A 13,101-nucleotide genomic window follows, 5' to 3' on the forward strand; every position below is an offset into this window, starting at 1 on the left:
AGCCACATGCTTGCAATGCATTTCTATATCCTCTGCCTCCATTTGCCAGCCCTGTTTTCCAAGCCATATGCAGCTTTTGTGCCTTTTCTGAGTCTGCGCGAAGCAAGAAAACAGATTAGCACCTTCTGAATGATTCAGGAGCGTAGGCCACCACTGTCACACACAGCTTGATGGCTTCACTGATCGAAAAGGTCAAGTCTTCATTCCCATAGCAGAAGTCTGAGGGAGTAAAGCAATATGAGAAGACTGTCACACAAACATACTGAATATGAATGGAGCTAGCACAGTCTTCCCTTCCACCTCTTCAGTTGCTTGCTTCTCATGTTAATAATCCCCAATAGGCCCTTGATTTTTGACAAAAATATGTGTATATAAAGGAAACATATGCTGCACTCCCACCTGCATCCTGTCGTCCAAGAACTCAATAGGTGAGGAACAGTTCTCAGTAGGTCAAATCACTGCTGTAAGGTCTACAGCTGCTACTGGAATCCCATTTCAAACATCACCCGTCACTAGCAAAATCTTAATCTCATACACAACAAGGACATATGTCAACTTCATGAAAATTTTTATGCTCGCTTCACTTTTCCCTAGTTGTTTCCACCTCACTAAAAATGATGCTGTTACACCCCTGATGGCAGAAGATAGTTTTACTTCTAAAAAATCAAGCCACTTCTGTACTGGTAGACACACGGGTGCCAGCACAAAAGTGAGTCTGTTTTGCTAGTGATTTGAGAAAAAGTTTTCAAAAACATTTAAGTCTCATACTACAAATATTACTTTGGGGATAATTAGTGCCAGGCGCCAGGAAACTGAAGTATCCAAAGAATAATATTTGTAATACAACTATAGTCCCATTTTCAGAAGTGACTTTTTTATACAGAAGCCTAAGTTAAAGTTAAGGTCTCAAAGCATGTAAATCACTTTGAACAATGGAACTTGGAAGTCAGATGTTTTCGATAATTCTGATCTCCGTATGGAAAACACCAGGCACAAAACATACTAATCTACAGTTGCATCATCAACAGACACTTGGAAATTTTCAGAGAGGCCTTTGAATAATCCTCCACAGAAAACTCAAAGATTTTATAGAAATGTTTACTACAATCCACAGAGAGGAAGAAGTATCTTCAGTTTCTGTACCATTTTATAATATAACTTGTGATATAATTGTGCAGCATTATAAAATCCCAGTATGCAACAAAGCTTGAACTCTTAGGGCTGGACAGGATTCATAGTTCATCAAAATCAGTATTATTTAATGGAAGCACAAGTTTGGAAAATAAGTTGAAGTTCCATATAAAAATCAACAAAAATTACTTCCCCTGCAAATCACAAAGCAGCCAAATTCTTAAATGCTGCACTTCATGGATAACTATGAAGAGACATACTGTCCTGGATGCATCACACAGCTGTATATATTCTGCTTTATGATAAATCAACCCCCCCCCCCCCGCCCCGAACTCAGCACTGTTGAATATCTGAATGGCATCCATAATTTACGAGTCATAGTCTGCCCATGGGAGCGGATGCTTTTGTTTCCTGCCCACATGGAGCAGAGGAGACACTGATCTTATCAGCACAACACAGTTTATTAGGCATCTTTATTCTTCACCCACACATGATAAAATTCAAAATGCCAGGGGCTAGTCTCAGACTAGCAGGCTCAATGCAGGAAACTAGCTTTGGAATAAAATAAATGGCGGTGATAAAGCCAACTTTAAAAACCTCATGAGGCATAAGAAACAGATACGACTGCATTCTAGGAGAAGAAAAGGGCCCTGAACAAATTGTGCTGCATCAAATGCATGTTGAATCAACAAACAACAAACTAGAATTATTGAATAAAGGCTGCTTTGCTTTTACCTAATGACTTGAGAGGCTTTTCTGCTTTCACCAGCTCCAAGATGTCCAAAATATCTGGAGTATCTCCTTCTAAAGACTGCAACAGGTCAAACAGGCACTGAGCTGACACGCCTTTGCTGGTTCCATTGTTTGTAGCATCCTATTTCAACAACAGACATATGTGGTTGATTTTCTGAGGGCCTATGTGCATCCCAGGAATCTTTATCTGGAGGTGTGGGCAACCTTGTTTTTTAACAAAGGGACCACATGTAGTTCACAAACTCACTGCTATCAAACAATAAGCCCTCCCTGACTCAACAGATTAATGCTACAGTGGAAGCTTGATCTGAAAACTACACACAGAAAGAGCAGATCTTTGCTGTCCTGTGAAGGAGAAAGATGTGTGTGCTTACAGTGTATGTGCAGTTAGACTTGGCAGTCCCACTTTGACTTAAAATTCCATTAACTTGTTTCAACTCAATAAAATGTTAAAAATTAGTGATTTTTTTCAAAACATGGCTAATCCAGTCTTATAGTTCACATGTAGTAAAACTTGGCATTAAGCTTTTAGTTCCTACTGCTGGATTCTAAGAAAGGATTTGCATTATACACAGAAATTTAAAGTGAGACCGCATTTACTACCCTGGATACCAGCGGCCCGTTATCTCAGCATCCTGCTCAATCAACTGAATGCAGAAAAGGAGTTCAAGAAATGTTTCTGCGCAGCACCAAGTGCAGCAGGCTTGTGTTCAGTAAGAGCCATGTTGCTGCTGCTTCAGCTGATTTCTCTTTGTGATCTCTGGTGAGGGCTGGTTGCAAACACGGGCTTCCCCAGGCTGAGACCAGGGAATGGCTGTTACTCACAGGGAACTCCAGAAGAGGGGCCACACTCGCAAACAGCTGCAGGATAAAGGGCTTGCGATGCAGAATGTAGAACTGGCGGCACGCAAACTCAATCGCTTGGCGTAGCTGTGGATTGCTTTCATAGTCAGCGTATACCTGAGCAAATCACAGAATCACAGAATGTTAGGGATTGAAAGGGACCTCAAAAGATCATCCAGTCCAGTCCCCCTGCCGGAGCAGGAACACCCAGATGAGGTTACACAGGAAGGTGTCCAGGCAGGTCTTGAATGCCTCCAGAGTGGGAGACTAAAAGGACATGGAAGTACAATTCCATTGCAAGGGCTGTTCATCTCCTGACCCCAGATTGAATCAGCTTCAGCCTTGTCATTCCTGATATGTTTGCCTACCGTGTTTTTAAAGATGGAAATTTGACTACCCTCTCTGGTAATGCATTTTAGAACAAACTACTTTACATAAACTTTTTTTTTTTTTTTTCTCTCTATTTGTGTTGGGTGTTTTGGGATTTTTTTTTAAATTTCAGTATCTCAAATATCAACAGGATAAAGGGCATACTTACACGTTTCAAAGAGAAACTCTACCTTTAACATTTCCAATATTTGTCATCACTCACATAAGAAGACAACATACAGTTTTTCATGAACATTTTGTGTTATTTTCTGTTGCTATTTAAATTGTAGATAATACAATTATTGTATGAAGTGAATATCATTCAGTTTCAATCAGCAAGTAGCAAATCCAGGTATTTTATCTATTCCCCAAATTTCAGACATCCCTTGAAGAAAAATCACTGAGGAAGACTCAAGGTCCAAAAATTTTCCAAAAATTTCACTGTTCTGTGTGGAAGTATGTAGTAAGGAAAGTAGATATTCTTTTACTTAATGGAAAGAAAAAAAAGAAAATGTAGTCATTACTCAAGAAGAAAAGGGAATATAGTCTCGGAAATGCTGATTTGGGCCGTCCCACCCTCATCTGTTGTCTTCCTGGGGCCCCCAAAATCTGTGATCTCACCAGGACTCAGCAGTTTAAAGTTCCTCCATTAACAGCCAGATCTATAACAAAGTGCTTACTAGAAACTCTTCTCTCCTGTTGTTCATGGAAATGGCTCACCTGTAACATGCTGGGGAGGACCCACTGGTACCCACTGAGGGAGAAGAGGTGGTTAAAGTGCACGGCTGTGTTGATGACCGTGGCAGCGTACTGCCTCAACAAGGCACTGTCCTCGGGGTGCAGGATCAGGGCACCGTTGAAGACATTCAGGAACAGCATGATCTCATCCCCCCAGGGGAACTCGCTGGGCATGCCGAGGAACATCTCCTCCAGCAGCTTAATCCACAAGCTTTTCTGAAGAGTGTCCAGACCAAAGAGCTCTTTCCCAGCTGCAGGGGAGAAGAGGCAACAGCAATCAGCTCTGTCCACCACATGCAGCCACACAACATTCCCAGAGGCTAAAGGCCTTTCCAAAGAACCACCTCACAACACTGACCATTGTTCTGCCTTTATAAAATTATTTCACCCATCCTGTACTTCTGGAAGTGCCTCCAGGGCTCGAGCAAACCTTGACTGAAAGCAAAACACATGAATAGCAAGAACGATGAATATCACACAGCTCATTAAATCTGCTCCCCACTGGCTGGAAATTCTCCTCTTAAAAAGCGAAAGCAGATCTGAGCTTGTATATGCATCATCTGCCACACACAGCCTGAAAGCCTGAACAGCTGTGTGGATTTATGCTGAATTTTTATCCTTCAGGTGTTCCACACATTATGAGACATTGATGCAGAGTTACAATAACACTTCTGAAAGTAAGTACTTACCATCCTGCAACAGTGTCCTGTTTAATCCCCAAGTCAGGCTGGAAACCCTACTTGACTTTCAGAGCAAAGATTTTTAAAAGAGTGTTGTTTCTATATTCCTGCTGCAGAATTTGCCCAGTCTTCATTGGGAGCCCATTACTTCTTCAAAATGGATGGCAAAGGACCCTGAGGAACCCTTTTTAGGTTCAGTTATGCTACTGGACACATTATTCCAGCTGTAGTCTCATTCATAATTTTAATACATAGTTATAACTTATTCCCATTTGGATCCAAATAAAGTAGCTTTTTCTGGAGGCCACTAAGAGCAAAGCCCTTTCTGCTGTTGTGCTTACAAACCAGCAGCTACGTATAATTTTCCTTAGGAAGAGATTTATCAGCTTTCAGTAATGCTGCAAACCTGCACGTTTCTAAGGCAAATGGAGTGTCTGACAAAAACTGTCTGGGCCCTGTACAACCACCAGAGAAAGCCATCCGAAAGCCATACCTTTGGGATCACTGAAGAGTGAGAACTCAGCATCAATGGCACTTCGGGGAAATGAAGGCAAGCGGAGGAGGTCCTCCTGGAGCATAGATACATGAGACTGCTTGTGGGCAGTAGGGATTTTCTGTGTCAGTGATATGAGGAACAACACCCGGCCCACTTCTTCCAGCTTGCGCGTGAACACCTGAGAGAGAAATAGAGACGAGGATCAGAATCAGTCTGATCAAAAAGTTCTTTATAACGTGTATGCACTTTGCTAGGTTAGCTTCCAGGGCTTTCTCTGATGGGAGGGATGCTGCACCCATGTCCCAGAAGATCCTGTTGATATTCACAGGGCTAGTGCTGCACTCCTTTGCTAGAATTTGTGTGACCACTGCTCTTCAGCCCAGCTCCACAAAAATGGATCATGTTTGTAAAAGGGCTTTTAACAACACTTTCTGTTTCAGTCTTGTGGAGGACCCTGAGTGGTCGTCAAACACTTTGCAACTGCGCCATGTGGTGTTTTGTAGATTAATGTAAGCTTTGCCAGTGTGAGCCCCACGGTGGTCAGAGGCAAACCAACTACAATCTGAAAGCCTCAGAGTTGCAGTTGCTCTCTGCAAGATCTTACGCTATAGTCAACATGAGGCTGGAATTGTTGTTTATCTTCTGGGTTGAAGTTGGCTCATGTCTAGCCATAGAAAATGTAGATATAGTTGCAAAAGAAAAGCAGTCAATAAAACAAAGACGAGATTCTGAGCTGCTGCAAATGAGCAAAGTCCTGCTGCCTTCAGATTAACACCTCTGTTTTACACCAACTGGGAAACAGAGTTCCATTCTACCAGCCTCCTTTGGGCTTCTTACTGGTGAGACTAGTCAGGCTAGCTATTTTATTTTGATGCCAAAAGGAACCATAAGGCAGAGTGACGCCCAGTAGTAGAAGGAACTGTCCTTGGAAGCAGATTCAAGACAGCTCTTAGCTACTGGGATGAAGCCAAAACTTGAAGCACGTGGCTTAACATGTGACAAAGCTCAGCTTCCCATGTCCCGCAGTTGCTATGACCTTGCTCTGAAGTGCACTCAGCTTAGAATTGAGTGCTCCATCAATCAACAGTAAAGCAAATACTTTTCCACGGATTGCTGCTCTGTGGGTAGGCTCTACAGTGCCATTTTGTTTGCTGAAGCTGGATTCTGTCCAGCAACTCCTTGCATGGCTACAGAGAGGCTGGTTGATGCTTGATTTAAGTTTTACCTTAGAAATATTTTGGTCTCTGTGTACTCTAAATAGAAAAATGTGGAATGCAAAATAATGCTCTGAAAAAAACTGGACAGGCCATTTAAATCTTTTTGGGTCAAGTAGCGCATATCCAACTCATTTATTTGAGATGTGGGACACAACTCCTAGAACCAGAGTGAGAATAATTTCTGTCAGAGAAGCAACCAAAATGATCACAAATAATTCCAGATTTTTAGAGACTTCCTACCGACAGATGCGGCACATGGAACATTTCCCTATGCTGTACCATACGCATATGAGACAGCATTAACTATAGTCTCCATTATTTTAGCTGCTAGTACCTCTTAAGCAGCTTTATAGCTGTTTCTTATAACCTGTCCTGATATTTTCCTGCCCTTGCACTCACATTGCTAGGGACACAACTACAGTAGTTATTTTTTGGCTAGAATAATACAACTATTATTACCCAACTCATACTGTTTAACCACATTCCCTCTGTCCCCTTTTCATTTCCTGCATATTATCCTCCTTTGCAGACATAGCTAGAAAAACTTTTCACTAAACACTCAACTCTGTGCAACTGAGACAACTTTGCTTTTGTGGAAAACAAAGTGTGCAGCTTCTAGAGGTAGAGTGAGTTCAATACCGTAGTCCTAATGTCTAAATAAATGATACTTGTAGGGGTTTGCAGCACATTAAAGGCACTGCCAGTTCAGTTAGGGTTTAGTTCCTAAGGGAGAGTTCCTGGGAGCTGCACAACATTAGCAGGATTGGACAGGTTATCAGGCTGGAAGATGGAGAGGACAGTGCTGTTCTGAGGGCAGATATTCCCCTGATGAAACAATTGCTACTGCTGTGCCTCTGGGAGTTGCTGTGGTAACAGACAAGCATCTGAGAGCAGGACAAGGAAGAGAGGCAGGTAATATTGTCTACAGTAAGAGCAGAGAAAGGAAGGCAGAACAGATAATTCCTGCTCCACAGCCAGAGGTCATGTTAAAGAAAGGAATCAGCAACTTTCGAAGCTGAGGCAATGGAAGCTCTTCTGGGCAAATATAGGAAAACGCAAAATGATCCACCTATAAGAAGCTGGCTGGAGAGAGCAGGAGGGAATTCAGATTGCATTCTTTGACTCTTCTTAAAACACTATACACCTGCCCAATGGCACCAGGGCAGATTTCATGCCAAGCGCTATTTCTGCAGCAAAGCTCTCTATCTGTATGCAGCATGAGTGAAGGCCTTTAAAGGGGAAAAAAAAAAAACAAACAACCAAACGTTTGTTTCTGGGCAGAGGTGTTTGGTGACAGTAAGATACCTGCTTCTGAATGAGCTCTTGACCCTTTTCTGGATGCATCTGCACTAGGTTGAGCTGAGGAGAAACTGACCTCCGGAAAGGATAAATGTCACGGACGTAGGTCTGCCAGGAAAGGAAACAAGTGTATTTTAAACAAATGTAATTGTAACAGCATCACTCAACAGAACTGAATAAAAGGCCCCCTAGCTCTTTCTGAAGCTTTTGAGTAGGGGCTTTCAGATAGTGTCAGACATCATGGAAGAGCATAAACAGAAGAGAAATTTGATCTTTTGTAAGAAACCTAGACATTAATGACTTAAGAGCAAGGGTCTTCCACTTCTGCCTCTTTCCTCTTCTGTCAAAATCCAGTCTTTCACCACACAAAAATAAACACCCAAGATGTGGTACCCACAGGACAGAATTGTTTCTATTTATGGGCTGCTTGTTCTCCTTTAGATAACCCTGATATTTAAAATAGGATAAGACTGAAAGAACAAAGCCATCTGGACACGTGACCTTTGCCTTACCTTGTTGTAATGAATAAGATTCCATCGCTTATCCATTAAAAAGTAATGAGAAGACTGCGTTTCAGGTATGTTAAAAAACTCCAAGCACTCCTGAAAAGGAAGAAAGAAAAACATCCTGTCTTATTAGCTGTCTTGTACAAAGACCACAACATCCAAAATAAAAATATCCAGCTAATAACATATAAAGGCACAAACCTGTATGCCTCAGTCAGGCTCTTACACTGTTCTGGCACGAATTCTTAATTTCTCTTTTTATACATAAACTACATGAATATGTTTGTGATAATCAAGGCATGCTGATATCACAGTCCTGAAGACTGTTACTTATTTCAATGTCTTCATATCCCACATATTTGTCTGGCTATATAAGCCACATGGGTATTGCCATTTCCATTTCCACCCTATGTGTTCATCAAGCTTTGGTGCTAAGTGATATACAGAGACAAAGTTCCGATCTTTCAAAGCAGAGAGATGTGTGATGCCCATTAAAATTTAACATAGTTGGACAACCTGAAGGCTTTTGCAAATCCATTTCCTAAGGGAAACGGACTTCACATCTCCTAGATCTCAAGATATAACTGTGGCTACTGAACCATCATTTCCACTCTGATCTTGATCATTCTATTTAGTCTTTAGTGTTGATAAAACCAAATATTTAAATGATTTATGTATTTATCCAAAGAACAGTATATGGCAAATACCCAACAAACTGCCATGTTTTCAAATGTAGTTGCATTTGTGGGGTTTTGGCTGTCTGTGAGGTCAGGGTTTTGCTGCTATCCTTTAATATGGGATCCTGTTTATTGCAACCAAGCTGTCCTCACAGGGGCACAGAAATGCCTGTCAGCAAAGCTTCCCAACACTGGAACAGATGATCAGGCCAAATGTATTGCTGTCATACAGGTATGGCAGGTAAATGTACTAGGGAGCATTTTGTCTGCTTCAAAAACCCACTCCTACCTTCAGAAGAGCCTCAAACTGTGTGTCCTCATGGACTGGTAACTGAGTTGGGATGTCACATTCATTCTGTCCATGCACGACAAGGGTTTTTGTGCCTAAGGAAGAAAATAAGTTGCATTCTCCCTGGCCTTTTAAACTCAATTTCAAAAGACTGCACGTGGAGGAAAAGTGATAGTTAAAATGCATTCCTGGACAGGCAGACAATGCCAGTCCTGTCTGGAATCCATTATGTAGTGTTAGCATAGTCTCACAGTTCCACAGTTAATGAGAAATTGATCTATTCCTAAATGATGAGATGGCTTTAGCAGCAACTGTCACCCTGAGGAAGGAACAAACGTAAAAGGTCAAATCTGTTTTTCAGCAAGATATCTCTTGCTTGACTCACAATGTCCTAGGCTCATAGTATGCTCTTCTTGGGCTCTCTCTAGACTTAAATGCGAGGTTGCATCAACTCAAATTCAGTCTGAATGCTACAATCTTACAATTATCATGCTGACAGACTTTCACAGCCCAACTGGCACAAAGCTCTGGATTAAAAAGACTGTTCTAATTCACTTTCTGTTTACTTCTCTTAGAGCTCTTAAAGTGGCTTTGTGAGAGACACAGGGAAACAGAGGTGGAATTTACTGACTGAATCCTCAACTCAAGGAAAACTGACTTAGAATATGCAACCACTTGTAGCATTTCTTCTCATATCCAGTTCTGACAGATTTCCTTTTTGGTAGGGGTCATGAACTTGGAAATGAAGATTTAAAGACTCATTTCTTATACCTGGCATTGAGGCAGTCACCAGCAGCTTCACTTCACACTGTTCCTTCTTCATAGTCTGTTTGAGATCCTTGAAGAAGAGTCCTTCTACATAACCCACCACTTCCCAAAGGAAGGTAAGCGTGGCAGAAATGGCATCCATGCCCCACTCACATGGAGTGCGTACAAAATACATTATCAGTCCTACCTGCAGGTAATAAGTAAGAGGAATATCAGGTTATACACACCCTTGTGCAGAGAATTGTATAGACACAGAACAAGAATATTGTTCTTCAACCTTTCTTCACTCAGAGGAAATAAACTCATTAAACTTACATCCTGCAAGTTTATACATAATACAGAACAATCTACCGGTACTATTCTTCCTTTTTCTAGAGAGGATGAGGGTTGGGAGCAAAAATTACTGTTGCAGCCCAGCCTTAAAATCCATTGTAGACGAGGAAAAGGGAGAACCTCTGCAGTAAGAAACTTGCTGTGCCTTCTGCTCTGGTGTGCTGCCACACAGACAACTCGCAAACACAGAGGGCTCCTGGAGCAGTATACATCTTGTCTGTTTCATCTCCTAACTGCAGCAAATGCATTTTCCACAGTCTTGAAATAACCTGCCAGATAGACTGTCCAAGAGCAAAGCACTTTCTGAATCAAAATGAAGTAAAATAATTAAAGTTTCTGGCACTGGGATTCTTCTATTGGTCTACAACTCATTGTGGTTCAGTTCAGAAATCCATGACAGGTTGCTTACAGGCTTAATAAAAAGGTAAATGTTCCTTTGCCTCTGCCTAGAAGGGGTAACTTGCACCCACAGCCAGAACCAGATACGAGCTATATAGGAAAAGTTAAGAACACTTATTTCCTTGCAGATTGCGACATTTTAGGACAAATGCAGGCAGAGGTGAGATCCTGTGCTGCGCAGTGAATCCACAAGCTACTCACCAAATAGTTAAACAGGATATGAGATGTTTGGGCAGGGAAGTCTCCAATGTTCAACAAAAGCTTCCTTAACATGTACATCAGCTCATCCTGGAAGAAGAGCAAACATTTTTTCTTTCCATCACAAAATGTAGAATGGATTTCTCCCTTTTGTTTTCTCTGGTTTTATTTCTTGATATTTTTCCATAGTCCCTTGTTCAACTCTGTCTCTTGGTGCATGAAGTAGAACTACATGCCTGTGTCTGCTCCCACATTTCCCAAAACAAGGCTTAGGGCACAGCACCCAGGGTCACTGTCTGTCTTTTTTATTTCAGAGAGGCCAATACTTCCTATTGCAATTTGTACTAATTGTAGCATCCTGATTCTGCACTCTTCTCCCTGTGATAATCCCTGTGCTGCTTATCAAAACAAATGACTGTCCAGATGATCTGTGAAATCTAGTTCAGCTTAACTCAACAGCTGTGGCTGCTGGGTAGGAAGCACAGACAGAATCTAACTTTTCTTCCTTAAGAGGGTGCCTGCTTTAAATGTAGACAAATACACTTCTTACGGTGGGAAGGAGATGCAGAGGGGAAGGAATCTCAGTGTCAGCTAAGGACAGACAGACTGCATCTAAATTCCTTCTATGGCCCTCATCCTTTCAACCCACAGCAGATTTGAGTGAGTGTTATGGTCATGAATATGCATAGGATATTGCCATGCCAATGATGCATCTGATGAAAGCTTCCACTTCTTCTCTGTCTTCTGTACTCACAGTTGTATTAGGCCTATGAAGAGATGGTAAAACAGCAGGCTATGATAGCTCAGAGGTCTCTGAGGGCAGACAGCATATGGCTTCCTTCTCATACGAACAGAAGTGACTCCCTGAACTTAAATGGAAGTTTTGGGGACTATGGCTGAGAAGTCTCTGGAATAGTGAGGCTTCTGAGACCTGATCACTCAAGGACCTGGAAAGTAGCCTCTCCTGGCCTTTCTTGAGGTTTAATATTCATTTTGTAGTCAGTTCTTAGACACTGGCTTGGAAGATAAAGACAGTGATATTATTGGTATTGTACTGCCTTTCATCTAGTCAGAACTCGTATGCCGTTCTTCCATAAAGCTTAGCCATGGCACTAGACAGAGGTGTAATAAGCCAGGAAGAGACAAGGCCACCCCTGTCTTTCAGAGAAAGCTGAACAGTGGCATGGGTGAGGCAATACTGCCTGTGTTCTGCTTCACTAGGCAGCTGTTCAAAGCTTGGCTTAGAGCAAGTCAGATCCTTAGTGGTGGCAAATCGGCTATGTCCCACTTACATTAGTGGACAGAGATTTAAGCCAACTGACGATATTGCCTGAAGACTTTGAGCTATGTTATAATAGCAAATGTTCTTCTTCAGTGAAGCCCACAGAGCAATTCTGCTTGCAGCTGTGTTCCCCTGCTCTAGGTAATGCAGACACCGACTGGGGAGAGGCTGAGTTTACCTGTCGGTTGCTGATTGTGAGCTTCTCTAGGAAATGGCGCAGAACTGTAGAGGGGTCTTCAATTAAGCAGTTCCACAGGACTTGCTGAGCAACAGCGCTTACTGTAAAAGAGAAAGAAAACAAAGTCAAAACTGTCCCCTTGGAAAAGCCTTGAACTGGTACACTTAGACACAGAGGTACCTAACCTTCTACCACAATCGTCATTTTTGTACTGAAGCACACAGGAGCCTCTGTGAGGCACTAGGATTCCTGGTCACCAGCATGGTCATCTTCAGCAATAATTCTCTAGCTACTGGTGATATGGCAGGAAGCACTTCACCACTGTAGTCAGAGGAATAATAAAGAAATAGCTACTTGGATTCACAAATCCAGATGGACAAATCCAGCAACTAAAACCCATAAATTAATGTAATCTTTTGTCCATGCATAGAAGTTCCATTTTATGGTGATTCATTGAGTGATTTTATCTGGTATTAGTGAACTGTATTAGATAGTCAGCAGGGAACTGTGTTGACAATCATCTCCTCAAAGTGTTAATTAATTGCAATCCTGTGAAGATTAACAACAAAAGAGAAATATTCATTATATTTTTTCAGTACTCAGTTCCTGATCACAAAATGATACATACATTATTTAGGTGGCTGGCTACATCCACCCAAAACTGAATACAAATTGCAACAGAAAGTTCAACATGCAATCAGCTGACATGATGAGTGATGAGAAAGGAAGTGCAACAGTCCACCATCTATGAACATTTTAGAGAAACAAATACAGAAAAATGCATTATTACTTTACAAGCACATCACAAATCATAACCAAAATGTTCAAGCTGTATATAGGTAGATTTCCGTTTGTCATAGGATCAAAGAAATGTTGGTGGTAATGCACATCTAGAGGTCTCCTCCTGCTTGGAGGCGGACTGTCACTAACTCCAGATTATATTGA

The 13,101-nt window shown here is 41.7% G+C and overlaps 1 protein-coding gene across 3 annotated transcripts in view; it reads right to left on the minus strand.

Annotated features, from left to right (window-relative positions):
• Window positions 1-13,101, minus strand: part of UNC80 (unc-80 homolog, NALCN channel complex subunit) — a gene marked incomplete at its 5' end in the record, with an annotated part of 130,324 nt that overhangs the window by 35,992 nt on the left and 81,231 nt on the right. For all 3 annotated transcript variants that reach the window (XM_082055065.1, XM_082055063.1, XM_082055064.1), the window contains 11 exons: window positions 123-219; window positions 1,867-2,005; window positions 2,710-2,844; window positions 3,817-4,085; window positions 5,008-5,188; window positions 7,533-7,634; window positions 8,039-8,128; window positions 8,999-9,093; window positions 9,770-9,953; window positions 10,700-10,786; window positions 12,157-12,257. In XM_082055065.1, coding sequence (XP_081911191.1) covers window positions 123-219; window positions 1,867-2,005; window positions 2,710-2,844; window positions 3,817-4,085; window positions 5,008-5,188; window positions 7,533-7,634; window positions 8,039-8,128; window positions 8,999-9,093; window positions 9,770-9,953; window positions 10,700-10,786; window positions 12,157-12,257 — 1,480 coding nt within the window. The remainder of the gene's footprint in view (window positions 1-122; window positions 220-1,866; window positions 2,006-2,709; window positions 2,845-3,816; window positions 4,086-5,007; window positions 5,189-7,532; window positions 7,635-8,038; window positions 8,129-8,998; window positions 9,094-9,769; window positions 9,954-10,699; window positions 10,787-12,156; window positions 12,258-13,101) is intronic.

Source organism: Streptopelia decaocto (genome assembly GCF_964273445.1).
Source record: "Streptopelia decaocto genome assembly, chromosome: 6".
NCBI classification, from domain to species: Eukaryota; Metazoa; Chordata; class Aves; order Columbiformes; family Columbidae; genus Streptopelia; species Streptopelia decaocto.